This window comes from Panthera uncia (assembly GCF_023721935.1).
Source record: "Panthera uncia isolate 11264 chromosome B3 unlocalized genomic scaffold, Puncia_PCG_1.0 HiC_scaffold_1, whole genome shotgun sequence".
NCBI classification, from domain to species: Eukaryota; Metazoa; Chordata; class Mammalia; order Carnivora; family Felidae; genus Panthera; species Panthera uncia.
In genome coordinates this window covers 124440215-124453727 of record NW_026057582.1, presented here as the reverse complement: position 1 = coordinate 124453727, position 13513 = coordinate 124440215, and the positions used below count along the sequence as shown (strand labels likewise).

Genomic DNA, 13513 nt, shown 5'->3' with positions numbered 1-13513 from the left:
CCTGGTTTTTTAAGCAAAACTACTCAATATCACTTTCTCCCAGCTATTCTTTAGCAAATGATTGTCTGACGTCTGGGGGGTGAATTGCAGTTTCCATTTTTCCTGTCCTTTGGCCCCTACTTCCTTTCTGCCGTTATTATCATTTCCCCTCCTTTAGTGGAAGGACAACCACCTGATGTTTCAGACGCCGAGCCCCGTAACGCCCTGTGTGTCTGGGCCTTCTGCCAGTTTAGAACAGCTGCCCGTTTTCATTTCTTTGCAAAAGCAGGTCAGCACGCCTTGTCTTGGAGGCCAAAATGCAGCATCTTGGAAATGATTCTTTGCTACAGAAAACTGCAATCTTAGCTGGTGGGGCCAGACTCTTAGCTCATAGAACGATAGAGAAACCACCGTTTACACAGTCTTTCCCGGCAGCACTACAGCTAATCTTTTGTTTGATTCCCACGTCGGGGAAGTTTCCCATCATCCTTGGTGGGCGCCGCCCTCTGGCCTACTCAAGTCCGGAGGCCGGAGGCCCGTCTCCTTGGCCTCGCCCTTGCACAGATGGAGGTTAAGCCTTGGCGTGGGCGCTGACGTCAGCACCGGGGTTCCCTCCAGCAGGATGTCTCCTAACTGTCTGCAGAGTTCAATCTGCAGAGGCAGGACAGAGCCCCCAGTGTTTGGCAGATACAGGTGGACGCGAACGGGAGCCAGCCATCCAGGAAGGCCTGCCCTCCCTCCTACCCCTGGGCTCTGTCAGGGGTAGATAGATGCTTCCAGAAGTCCACCTCCGCACTGCTGGGCCCCTTTCTCTCCCTTGGGTCACTTGCTTCCTGAGACAAACAGCAGGATGGGCAAAGCCCTTCCACTGCTGGGCCATTTTTAGGCCCCAATCCCAGCATCTGAAGTGATCAGTTATCCCGATAACTGTACAGCCTTGGTTCCTAAATGCCTCCTGTCGCTGCCCTTGTTGCTCAAGCAGGTTGAGTCCGTGGAATTCACCGTCTGGGACATCGGTGGCCCCGCCAGCATGGCCACTGTCAATCAGTGCTTCTTCACAGACAAGGCCCTGTATGTGGTGGTCTGGAACCTAGCACTGGGGGAGGAGGCCGTGGCCAACCTCCAGTTCTGGCTGCTCAACATCGAGGTGAGGAGATGCCAGCCAGCCCTGCGGTTGCCAGTCCTCAGAGTGTCACAGGGGTCTGCCACTTCTCTGAAGCATCCCCCTTCACTGAGGAAAAAAAAGAGAACAGAAAAGAAATGGTCAGGGAGAAACACTTTGCGTTTGGGCTGGTTTTCGGAGGACCCAGGATCCTAGGTCACAGTGAAACACTTAACAACCATCCTGAGCCAGGGGCACCTGGGTGGTTCAGTCGGCTAAGCACCCGACTCTTGATTTCAGCTCAGGTCACGATCTCATGGTCGTGAGATTGAACCCTGCATCAGGCTCTCTGCTGAGCGTGGAGCCTGCTTGGGATTCTCTCCGTCTCTCTCTGCGCCTCCCCTGCTCATGCTCTCTCTCTCACTCTCTAAAAAGAAAAAGAAAAGTGAAAAACTCTCCTCAGCCAGATTGTTGGTGGTGCTCTTGTAATTTTCTTCTACCTTAAATTTAAGAGCCCCCCACCCTTGGACCCAAAAGGAAAACAGAACTCCCCTCTCACGAGCAGAGGTGATGAGAGCCTGGATTCAGGCCACTGCCCCAGGGAGCTGACGTGCTGGCTGCAGGGATCAGAAATCCAGACCCTCCGGGGTGCCTCATGGAACCCCTCAGGGCCAAACAGGTTTTGCAGAGAGGAGTGCGGGGCACCTGGGAGCTGTTTCCCAGTGCCCCGATGCTCAGCCACGGGGTTCTCTCTGGCAGGCCAAGGCCCCCAACGCTGTGGTGCTGGTGGTTGGAACACACCTGGACTTAATCGAAACCAAATTCCGAGTGGAGAGAATCGCAACCCTGCGCGCCTACGTGCTGGCGTTGTGCCGTTCGCCCTCCGGGTCCAGGGCCACGGGCTTCCCGGACATCACCTTCAAACACTTACAGTGAGTGTCCTGCTTGCTCCTACCTTGTGCCTGAGGCTGCTGCTCCCTCCGGTGTCCATCTTTCCCGGGGACACTGGGATCCGCCTGCAGAGGGCTCCCCGAGCCGGGGACTGGGCTCCTCGGGGGCCCCTTCCGGGCTCAGCCCCCGGAGCAACTCGGCCCTGGGGAGGGCAAGGAGCCGCTAGAGGAGTGGCAGGGCAGAGCCTGGGCACACCCTCTCCACGCTTCTTTCCTGGTCCCCTCCTTCCCCGGGGCCAGTGCTGAGTGTGCATGGCCCCCACGGGACCAGGAGATTTGAGCTCGTGCACCACGCATCACATTTGCTGATCCCTGACCAAGGACAGACCCCACGGGCAGTCTTGGTCCTTGCATTGGGGCTGAGCGGTCTGGGCCAGTGCCAATGGAACTGGTGCCCTGGGCTTGTCACTTCTCTCACCTTCTGAGCTTGGACTCACGACAGCCCCGTGGGGTACAGGGACCGTTGTGCCCACTTCACAGATGGTAAAACAAGCCGAGCGAGTGAAGTAAGCGTTCTCTCAGAGGAATCAAGTGTGTGTTACTACAGCCGTGCCGGTGGCTCTCAGCTTCCCTCACTCTGGGTGCAGTGCCGCGGACCTGGGTGCAGGTGACAGCCTGGGGCCACTTCTGCCCCGCTCAGAATGCGGGATCTGGCAGATCCTGACGCAGAATTTCCGGAATTCTTCATGTGTCCTTGAGAACACCCCTGAGTCCTGTGACAATAGGAGCGCTGGCTCTGAGCCAGACACCTGGGTCCACCCCAAGTCTGCTCCTTTCCAGCTTGGAGGTCACCTTGCATCCGTGTGCAAGGTGTCACCTTCCTCCTCTGTAAAACGGGCGCACTCAGAACACATACTGCGTTGCTCCTAGTGAGACCTGGATACATTTGTCCGTGCCCACCTCTCACGAGCTCCCTTGACTTGCCAGCATTAGGGACAAAACCTGGGGAAACAGAGACACTACAGGGCTTGTCAGAGGGAAGATGTGTGATGAGTGATTGCCTTCTGTGTTACACTCGCAGCGAGCTCTCCTGCAAGAGTCTGGAAGGCCAGGAAGGGCTACGGCAGCTGATCTTCCACGTCACGTGCAACATGAAGGATGTGGGCAGCACCATAGGCTGCCAGAGACTCGCGGGGAGGCTGGTGGGTACCCGGCGCTTCTGACCGGAACCAGAGGGACTGCTCCCATTGCGTTGGGAACCCAAACTTCCCTCCCTCCCTGCTGTCAAACAAGTATGCTGGGTCCTCAGGCGCGGTGGTCCCAACACAAGAACCGTTTTCGGGAGGCGGGGGGGGGGAGGGAGGCAAGGGGATGGGGCAGTGAGGGGAGAGGTTCACCCACCCGGGGGACACCTGGGTGGCTCAGTCGGTTAAGCGTCCGACTCTTGATGTTGGCTCAGGCCGTGATCTCACGGTTTGTGAGTTCAAGCCCCTCGGCGGGCTCTGCGCTGGCAGTGTGGAGCCTGCTTGGGATTCCCTCCCTCCCTCCCTCTCTCTCTCTCTCTCCCTATCTATCTCTCTCTCTCTCTGCCCCTCCCCTGCTTGTGCTCTCTCTCTCTCTCTTTGCAAATAAATAAACATTAAAAAAAAGAAGAAGAAGTTCACCTGCTGGGCCTCAGGGGCTGGCAGGCAGGGCTGGGGACCTGGGGACCCAGCCACCCACCTGTCCCCGCCCCCCCCAGATCCCCAGGAGCTACCTGAGCCTCCAGGAGGCAGTGCTGGCCGAGCAGCAGCGCCGAAGCCTGAGCGACGACGTGCAGTACCTGACGGACAGGCAGCTGGAGCAGCTGGTGGAGCAGACACCAGACAACGACATCAAAGACTATGAGGACCTGCAGTCCGGTGAGTGGGGGGCGGGGAGGCGGGCGCAGCGGCCCAGGTGGACTCCCACCGGCACAGGCGTGTCTACGAATGGCTAGCAAAGCACTTCAGGTGTTTGTGATTCGGGGGCCACAAAAAAAATTGTCAGGAGCAGGCAAGTGTGCCAAACTGGAACCCATGAGAGGTGGAGATCAACGGCCGGGGGCTCCCCCGCTGGCCGCGTCGGATTAGCACGTGGGCAAGACTTACGAGACTGGGCGGCCGACCCGGCTAAAGGGCCATGCGTTTTGGGAGCCTTGGTTGCTTTCCTAGGAAGAACGTGTGGCCTGGGCCCCTCGGGATGAGGCCACCCCAGAGTCCTTCGCCCCTTGTCTGACGCTGCTTCCTCCCGCCCGCTTCCCTGGGCAGCCATCAGCTTCCTCATAGAGACCGGCACCCTGCTGCACTTCCCAGACACCAGCCACGGCCTGAGGAACCTCTACTTCCTCGACCCCATTTGGCTGTCCGAATGTCTGCAGAGGATCTTCAACATCAAGGGCTCCCGCTCAGTGGCCAAGAACGGGGTGATCCGGGCCGAGGACCTCAGGATGCTGCTGGTGGGGACCGGCTTCACACAGCAGACAGAGGAGCAGTACTTCCAGTTCCTGGCCAAGTTCGAGATCGCCCTGCCGGTGGCCAACGACAGGTGAGCCCTCGGCCAGGCTGCCCGCACTGCTCCCTGGAGGAAGGACTTGGGACTGGGGGCACTGGTGGCTGGAACGAGATGTCCAGGGATGGGCCATAGTGAGGACCCGCCTGCCTGGGCTGGCTGCTCCTTCCTGTGCCGTGGGATTCCCTTTTCAGGGGATTCAAAGAAAATGCATTTATTGAAAAAGTGCAGGAAACCGTGCAAGAATGGCATTAAAAATATTCTGGAGGCTGGGGGAGGGAGTTCATGTTTTAGAGGGTTGACTGCTTGGGTATTTGGTGAATACATATGGGTTAAGTGACGAGGGTGCCCACGCTAATTACACAGCCTGGCTTCAAAAGGCAGAGAGGGCAGGGGCTGGGGGCCGGGTACTCATGGGTCTGAGCTAGTGATGATACATCTAACCCAGCTGGGTGCTCAGGGCCTCCTGGCCCTAATTTCCTCCTGGGTCTAATACCAGTGCCGCCCAGGAGGCAGCAGCCAGGACTCCAGATCCACAGACCAGACCACACAGACCAAATCCACCTACTATAGACCTTGTCACCACCCACCCCCGACCCCAGAGCTCTGGGGAGATGACCACTGGAGGTCATCTGGAGCTCCCGCGAAGCTGGCCTGGACCCTGTGTGGCCAGCCCAGAGACTCTGCCTGCATAGACTGGGGCCTCTCAGGAGCCAGACCTCAGTTGCTGTGCCTGAGGCACGACTCAGATTTCCACTCAACCTTATAACTGCAGGAGAGGGCCTCAGTCCTTCTTGTGGCTCCAGCCCCCTGGGGGCCATGAGTGAGTCCTAAAAAGAGAAACTCCAGAGAGGAACTGAGAGTCCGCAAGATACCTCATACCGTGGCCCAGGGTGTGTCCTGGACTTTGGTCCGTGCAACATGAGGCAGCCTCTGAGTTGACAGCATTGCCAAAATCTGACGATTTTCTGGTTATTTTACCGACAGGACAGAGAAAGGTGGGAATTCCTGCACTCAGGAAAGGCAAGGCAGTTGTCTACACATGTGTGTCCAGGTGGACCATAAAATCAGCCAGGTCATGGCCAAGTGTCCAAAGAGGCTTATAGCACAGCGGGTCAGACCACAGAGCCAGAATGCCTGAGTATGAACCCCAACTGCCCTTCTTGCCTCACCTGTAAAATGGGAATAATGCGATTACCAACGAGTATTATAGTTGTTGTGAGGATTAAATACAACAATGCACGTTGGGGTACTTGGGTGGCTCATTCGGTTAAGCGTTTGACTCGATTTCAGCTCCGGTCATGATCTCATGGTTCATGAGATCAAGTCCCGAGTTCGGCTCTATGCTGACAGCACAGAACCTGCTTGGGATTCTCTCTCTCCCTTTCTCTCTCGGCCCCTCCCCCACTTTCTCTCTCTCACCCTCTCTCTCAAAATAAATAGACATTTAAATAATAATAATAATAAAATTAGATAATACACGTAAAGTATTCAAGGTATCTCTTGCACTTGAAGGCTCCAAAGACATCAGTACAACTTACTGTCACTCTTCCTTTGTGTTAAGTACTCAGAGCCAGTGGCATCTGGTTTCATATAAAGTAATGAATATCCGAGCATTTTCCATTTTAGCACAGGTGTGATGGTTCCCCTGTGCCCTAGGCTGAGTTCCATCTCTTTGCACATAAGCCTTTATCTGGTCAGTGATGCTACTGACCATCTCTGAGAGCTCCTGTCCCACCAAGGCAGTCATGGTGGTGTAGCATGAGTGAACCAGCTCCCGGGTACAGACCCGGTGCCCTGCCCAGGGTTTCATGGCTTTATGTTCAACAGGCACATGAACATAGACCCCATCTTGCTGACACTGTGGTTATCCCCTGGTTCAGGCTTCCCAGCTAGTAATTGCTCTCAAGTAGGTCAGCAGGCGTCCGTGGTCTTGCTCCACATACCTTGAGAAGAGCTTCCGTTGCCAGTCTGGATCTCTTCGTTTACCATGCTGGCTTCTGAGTCATCTCTGCCTTTGGAAATATTGAGCCCCTGCTCTGTGTGTGCCGTGTTGCCTGCGGGGGCTCCTGCGTCCAGAGCAAGCTCTCTGCACTCACTCTTACACCTACAAAGACGTGGGCAGCGTAAGATCCAAGCTGAGTGTGATGTGGGCGAAAGAAGCGGAATAAATCATGCAAGGCACTGACAAGGGCCTCCCACTTGGGGAAGAGACAGAACAGCTAGATAACAAGGACTTTTCAGAACATGAAGGAATAAATCAAGGTGTCCTGCTGGCCAAGGCCAGGGGTGGAGGGAAAGGTGATTGAGAAGGTCCTTTTACTCAAGATCTGAAGTGGCTAAAAAGAACCTAACACTTCATTGCCTGCCCCCTTTGGGCCTCACCTGCACAGCCCCTGTCCATCCTCCACCAACTCTGTGGGATAAGTGTCCTTTCTCGTCCCACGTCAGGGAGGTGGAATCTCAATACGGTTACACTGCATGCCAAAAACACAGAGCCGGGATTAAGTATTCTTTTACAGTATTTTCGAGGGTCTCTTCCAGAAAGTTCTAAAGACATTTTATTGGACCTAAACTGATGTATTTTAAAAGCATCAGGGGAGCTGAAGGCAAGGCCTTTGTTGAGAAAAGGGCACACCCAGGGGCTCCCCTGTGCCTGCCTGCCTCCACAGCTCCACACACACACAGAACATGCTGGTTTTCAGGCACGCTCTCAGTGGGACCTCCCCAGGCTTCAGCTGTTTCCCACTGACCACAGTCATGAACAGCTCACTGACTCGGTGACTCAGCACTTTTACGATGAGCAAGAGTGCTCTCATAAACCATCCCTCTGTGCAAAAACAGCCTCGTCCTGACTTTGAAGGCGATTGTGTTGTCTCAACTGTCCAAGAACAATAAATAGCTTCGAAGGCCAAAAATGTTACTCTGACCCCAATATCTGCATTGTCCTTGGAACCGTGCAGCTGTATTTGTTTTTCCTCCACCATCCAAAGTTCATTTTAAGTGATTTCCCCGATCACAACCCACTTTTACAGAGCGCGAACCGTGACTTGCTATGTCTGACGGGTTTATGACTACAGATGTTTTCATGTCTTCCCTCGGGATATCCTAGTCGCCGTCTTAGAGACCTTCCTTGATACGTGTGCTTGCTGTGCCCATCTTCATTTTCTCTTGGAGCATTTATTCTCAATACAGAAACTACTGTCTCTTTATAAAAGTAAAATTCCAAAGGCCCCAGGGGGGAGGGACTTGGGCAGAGTGCCCCGGCCAGCTCGGGCCACGCTGTTCACCTCTCCCCTTTGTTGTGTTTCAGCTATCTTCTGCCACACCTCCTTCCGTCCAAACCTGGCCTGGACACTCACGGCATGCGACACCCCAAGGCCAATACCATTCAGAGAGTGTTTAAGATGAGCTTCGTTCCTGTTGGCTTCTGGCAAAGGTTTATAGCACGGATGCTGATCAGCCTGGCGGAGATGGACCTCCAGGTAGCTGCCGTTTCTGCATGGGGTTGGCGTGCGGGGGAGGGGGTGGAGAATGTGTGCGCAGCAGCTGTAGCTGAGCCCTCCAGGGAAGGAGATGGCCCTTCATGGGAGGGGCTTGATCAAAACCCCTTTTCCTGCAGCAAAGCTACTGACTTAGGGCCAGGAGGCCAGTGTGGCACGGCTGCCTTCTCTTCTGTAGGCTGGCAGACCCATTTGAACCATTCTGCAAATACCAAATCAGCACCTCACTGGCTCAGAATACTCATTTTAGGAGCAGTGGTTATAAATCAATCGATATCAAAATTCCCCTGGAGGGGTCACCTGGGTGGCTCAGTCGGTTAAGCATTTGACTCTTGAATTCAGCTCAGGTCATGATTTCATGGACCCCATGTCAGCTCCACGATGGGCTTGGAGACTGCCCGGGATTCTCTCTCCCCTTTTCTCTCTGTTCCTCCCCTGCTTGTGTGAGCATGTGTATGCACTCTCTCACTCTCTCCCTCTCAAAAAAAGAAAACAAAATCCCCTAGCTTGTTAGGACATAGATGGCTGGTCCCCCTCAGAGGTTTTGATCAGGTGGGTATGGACTGGGACCCATCATTTTGCATACCTAACCCTTGTCCCCAGTGATGCCACTGGGTGGTTTGGGGACCACACTTGGAGAACCATGGCTTTAGAACCATGTTTTTGCCCATCAGGCTGTGCGCTAGAAGCCAATGTGAACCTGGGGAGCTTCTAACAGACATGGACAGAGCCCAGATGGCTTAACTTAGAATCTCTCAGGGCAGCACCCAGGCATTGGTAGTTTTTAAAGCTTGGCAGGTTATTTCATCATCCAGTCAAGCTTGAGAACCAGGAGTGTAGAGCTTTAACTTGGTCTGGAAGCAACAAAGACCTAACCCAAGAAGTTACTTTCTGTGGGTTCACCTGGGGTGGTTGAAAGGCATCCTGGCTGTCCGTCAACGTGAATTTCATGCAAAACAGTAACATGAAAGTAGCATTTGTATGGAGTGGTGTTTCTCAAAGTGGGGTTCCTGGACCAGCAGAGGCAGCCTTACCTGGGAGCTTGTTAGAAATGCAAATTCTTGGGCCCACCCTGGACCCACTACATCAGAACCCCCAGGATGGAGGCCAGCACTCTGTTTTTCACAAGCCTTCCAGGGGATTCTGACCCACTCTACAATATGAGCACCCCGGCATAAACTTGGACTATTGAATAATTGGCATTAAATTCAGAATGGATTTATTTTTTACCACATTGTAATTAAAAGGCTCTTATAGAATTAGCAACTCCTTGACTAATTAAAGATATTCTTTGATCTCCCCATTTTACTGAAATGTTAAAAAATAAATACAAGAGCCTGAAAATCATAACTGCTGTGGCCCGTGTTATGGGGAGTTTGGGGGGGGGGGCTTGTTTGCAAGGCCTGGAGGGAGCACTGGTGGGAAGAGCGGGTGCAGGAGCTGGCTCATCTACAGTCCCGATTCGGTCACGCTGCCCTCCCTTTGAACTCATTGTCCTGCCACGTTCTAAGTGGGAGGTCACAACACAGCGTCCTCATCCTCGTCATCGTGTGGGGTCTGAGCTCCCAAGTGGGCTCAGTGTTGGGGGTGGGGGCAGGCGCCCTTCCAGGCAGCATCCCTCACTCAAAATGAGGGGGAAAGTCCCATTGAAATTCAGATGAGAGGGATTTCAGTCTCAGGAGCAATCAAGGCGTACAAATTCAAGCGAGGATGAAATGCTGGCCACTTTTCACCTCTCAAATCAGCAAAGAGTAAAGCCATAGTAGCCCCCAGAATCATGACGCGGTTCATACCCTGTGGTCAGAGTGTATATGTTCTAATCGTTTCTAAAGCAATTGCTCAGTACACATCCAGGGCTAAGAGTATTCCAACCCTCTGATGCAATAATCCCACTGCTAACACTGTGAACTAAGGAAATCAGAGAAAGTTTTGTGACTTTTCACATTCTACTGGCTCACAGTCTGCATTATTAGATAAGGCTTTCTTTTTTTAAGTTTATTTATTTATTTTGAGAGAGGCAGAGACAGTGTGAGCAGAGGAGGGACAGAATGAGTGAGACAGAGAATCCCAAGCAGGCTCTGCGCTGGTAAGTGCAAACTTGGGGCTCGAACTCACGAACAAACCATGAGATTATGACCTGAGTGGAAATCAAGAGTTGGCTGCTTAACCAACTGAGCCACCCAGGTGCCCTGGGAAGTTACTACACTTAGTAAAATATTGAGCTTTAGAAAAATGAATTTTATATGAGTTATTAATGGCATAGGAAAAGTGAGGTTTTTAAAAGCATACAAATTTAGAAAATTAGAAGTACAAATTTAGAAAATATGGCCTCAGCTATTTTCTAAACATACATGTAAACAGAAAAAAAATCCTGGATTAATATACACCAAAATATACCAAAATAGTGTTGTTTTGTGTTCTTTTGCACATTTGTCTGTATTTTCTACATTTTCTAACATAAATTGTTGCTCGTAAAGTCAGGGAGGGAAAAGATTTAAACAGAAGAAGCCTATTATTATCAATCCTTTGGGGAAAATGTGCTCCTAGAGTATCCTGGAGACCCGTTCAGATAATGCAGTGTTTAATTTGGCAGCAGGATGCGTGGTGCAGGAGGAGGGGGTGGGAAAGATGGGGGTCATTTATCACGATGGGGCCACACCGGTCTCTCCAGAGCTCTGTTCAGGGCCAGTGAGGAGGCCGGAATACTTAAGCAGCATCTTTTCTCTGTCTTTCAGCTTTTTGAAAACAAGAAGAATACTAAAAGCAGACACAGGAAAGTCACCATTTATAGTTTTACAGGAAACCAGAGAAATCGCTGCAGTACGTTCAGAGTGAAAAGAAATCAGACCATCTATTGGCAGGAAGGGCTCCTGGTCACTTTTGATGGGGGCTACCTCAGGTAGGAATACTTGAGAACCCACGTGACTGGGTCAACGTGGTGCCGTGGAAATAGCCCCGTGGAGGCCTCTTCTGGGAGACTGTCCACTGGTGTCCAGAGTTCTGTTCCCAAGAGCAGCTCATCATGGCAGTTTGCTAGAAATACGAGACTCTCCCCTGAAAATATCCAGAGGCTCCCTGTCTCCTCACCTCCTTCCTCTCCCTGTGAGAGAGGGTATGGTGACCACAGCCCAGGACTTGAGGGAAGTGGGCGGGCACTGAGCTCCAGCACCCCCCACCCCCGTGGTCACTTAGGTGACACCTGCAAGAGCCTTGCAACCATCTAGCCCTATCCCCTTGTCCTAAGTGACAATGGCCCAGGTGACCCCGCTGGTTCCCCAGCCCGGATCCTACGTGCAACATAACGAGTTACCTCATTTAGCTCCCTTTTCCTGTCTACCTTTTTGAGAGACAGAAAGACATAAAGTCAACTCAAGAGGTTTAATAAATGACTTTTAATCAGTTTTAATAAACACACACAATTATTTCATATTTACAATGAGTTTTTCAAAATATTCTTCAGTTGCATGAGAAGAGAAGAGTAATGTATCTTCTTTTGAGGGCCTGACTTGAGCCCCTCTCTTTGCCTAGGGTTTTCATGTAGATGTTCCCACTTAAAGCTCACAGCTGCCACCTGGCAGATGAGAATCTTGTGGTTCAGAGAAGGCGAGAACCTTCCCCAAGGCCACACCTGGAGATCTGATTCTAGCCTGAGCATCCCCTACTGCCAAGGCCTCATTACATCCACCTCATGGCATTGGGAAGTCGTGGGGGCACAAGGCAGGGTCAGGCACACGAGGGGGTCCCCTTGACAGTCCTGCCTGGGCACAGGGTACTGGGGTGGGATGGTGGGGTCCCTGGGGTTTATGTCTTGCCCTGGCGGCAAGGAGATCATCCCAGGGCCCTCCACGGGCAGATCACAGTGGACTCTTTCTGGGTTGCAGTGTGGAATCCTCGGACGTGAACTGGAAAAAGAAAAAAAGTGGAGGAATAAAAATCATTTGCCAGTCAGAAATGAGGGACTTCTCTGCAATGGCTTTTATCACAGACCATGTCAATTCCTTGATCGATCAGTGGTTTCCTGGTAAGAGAATGTTCTGGAACCAAGTCTTTGCTCATGTTAATATTTCTTTATGAATCAGGGTGGGGCACATTATTTAGGGAGCAGAAGTCTCACTGGGATTCAGCCCAAGGCAACCAGAGAGGTCCTAATGGCCCTTTGGCAGAATCCTGATCTCAGGGAAGTATGGCTGTGTCATGGGGGTGGGTGCTATGGGGAAGACGTGGGCCCGGGCCCCACAGGGTGTGTGCAGAACTTGGCCCCCTGGCTTCCCACAGTGTGTGGGAAGGAAGACTACCCTGGGTACCACGCATGGTCCAGGAAGACGTTGCGTGTGAACTTCACGTGGGTCTTTTCTGCACAGTGAGGCTAGTGCTGAAATCTGGGGGCACCGCATGGATGCAGATTTAACCCTTACACAGGGGTGGGGAGGCAAGAGAGCCACACCTGTCAAGGACCCCCATTTTTCTTTCCTGCCTGCCCCCATCCTCAAATCCCAGAGGTGATCAACCACCCACATGGCCCTTTGATCAGTTTCTCCATTGACAATCCACCCAAAGAAAACACTTTTTGAAGTGAAGCTTTTGAGGCCCTCTGTTTGTTTTGCTACCAGAGTGGAGACAAACCCGCAGGGTGTCCTGCAGAGAGGAGGCTGTCTGGGGCCAAGCAGGCAGCCTCTTCCCCATGAGCCCTCAACCCCTGAAGGCTGGCAGCTGAGAGGGCAGTGCTGGGTTTGGACACCAAGACCTGCTTGGCCAGCCTTCTAACCTCCCCAAGCTGGCTTCTCACTTGAAGCCATCCCTGCATCCCCGGGCAGGGGGTCATCGGAGGACACGGCAGGATGTATGCTTTGGACACCTGGGCCTGGGATCCTTCCAGGGTTGATGGAAAAGCTGACCTACAAGGCAAAAATCTTAGAAAGGAGCCTAAGAGAAGGCAGTTTGGGTGTGCTTGGCCATCCAAGGGAGCCTCCCTGGGCTTTTATGACTCCCCGCCAACCAGAGAGCCCTACAGCAGGTGCTTCTGCAGATGTGAGGGGGGCGGGGCAGGGGGTGCATTAGATAATCACCTGAGACAGGAGGGGCTGGGCCGAGCACCTGAGACAGGGCTGCCCAGGAGAGAGCACCACCCGCCAGCTAGCAGGATATATTATACACAGGGCTGCAGATAGCAAATGTGCCCAGAAGCTTCTAAAAGTCCCCCTCCTACCCTGCACAAGACAGGCCATCAGCTCACCCTGAGGGTTCCTCTACAGGGGGCCATGGAGCCTGTTTCTTTGCACCTCCTTTCCGAGGCGGGCAGCAAAGCTATGTGTCTCCTGCCCGGGGGAACGCAGGTAAAATGACTAGGTTCTATTTTAATTTGTACTCATTTCTCCCCCCTGCATTGCTCTTCTAGGAAGGATCGGAGTAATTGCAAGCCTTATGTTTCTAATTTTAAGAACGGCTCCTTATTGGTTGTGGTTCGGTTGTTGGAGCGTGACATAGCTCCGACCCAGCCCGCAGCATCCTGT

At 52.8% G+C, this 13513-nt stretch overlaps 1 protein-coding gene across 1 annotated transcript in view; it reads left to right on the top strand.

Annotated features, from left to right (window-relative positions):
• Positions 1-13513, top strand: part of LRRK1 (leucine rich repeat kinase 1) — a 133085-nt gene that overhangs the window by 94250 nt on the left and 25322 nt on the right. Inside the window, exons 16-23 of the mRNA XM_049613999.1 lie at positions 962-1126; positions 1841-2013; positions 3053-3173; positions 3713-3872; positions 4260-4536; positions 7814-7985; positions 10739-10902; positions 11885-12024. Coding sequence (XP_049469956.1) covers positions 962-1126; positions 1841-2013; positions 3053-3173; positions 3713-3872; positions 4260-4536; positions 7814-7985; positions 10739-10902; positions 11885-12024 — 1372 coding nt within the window. The remainder of the gene's footprint in view (positions 1-961; positions 1127-1840; positions 2014-3052; positions 3174-3712; positions 3873-4259; positions 4537-7813; positions 7986-10738; positions 10903-11884; positions 12025-13513) is intronic.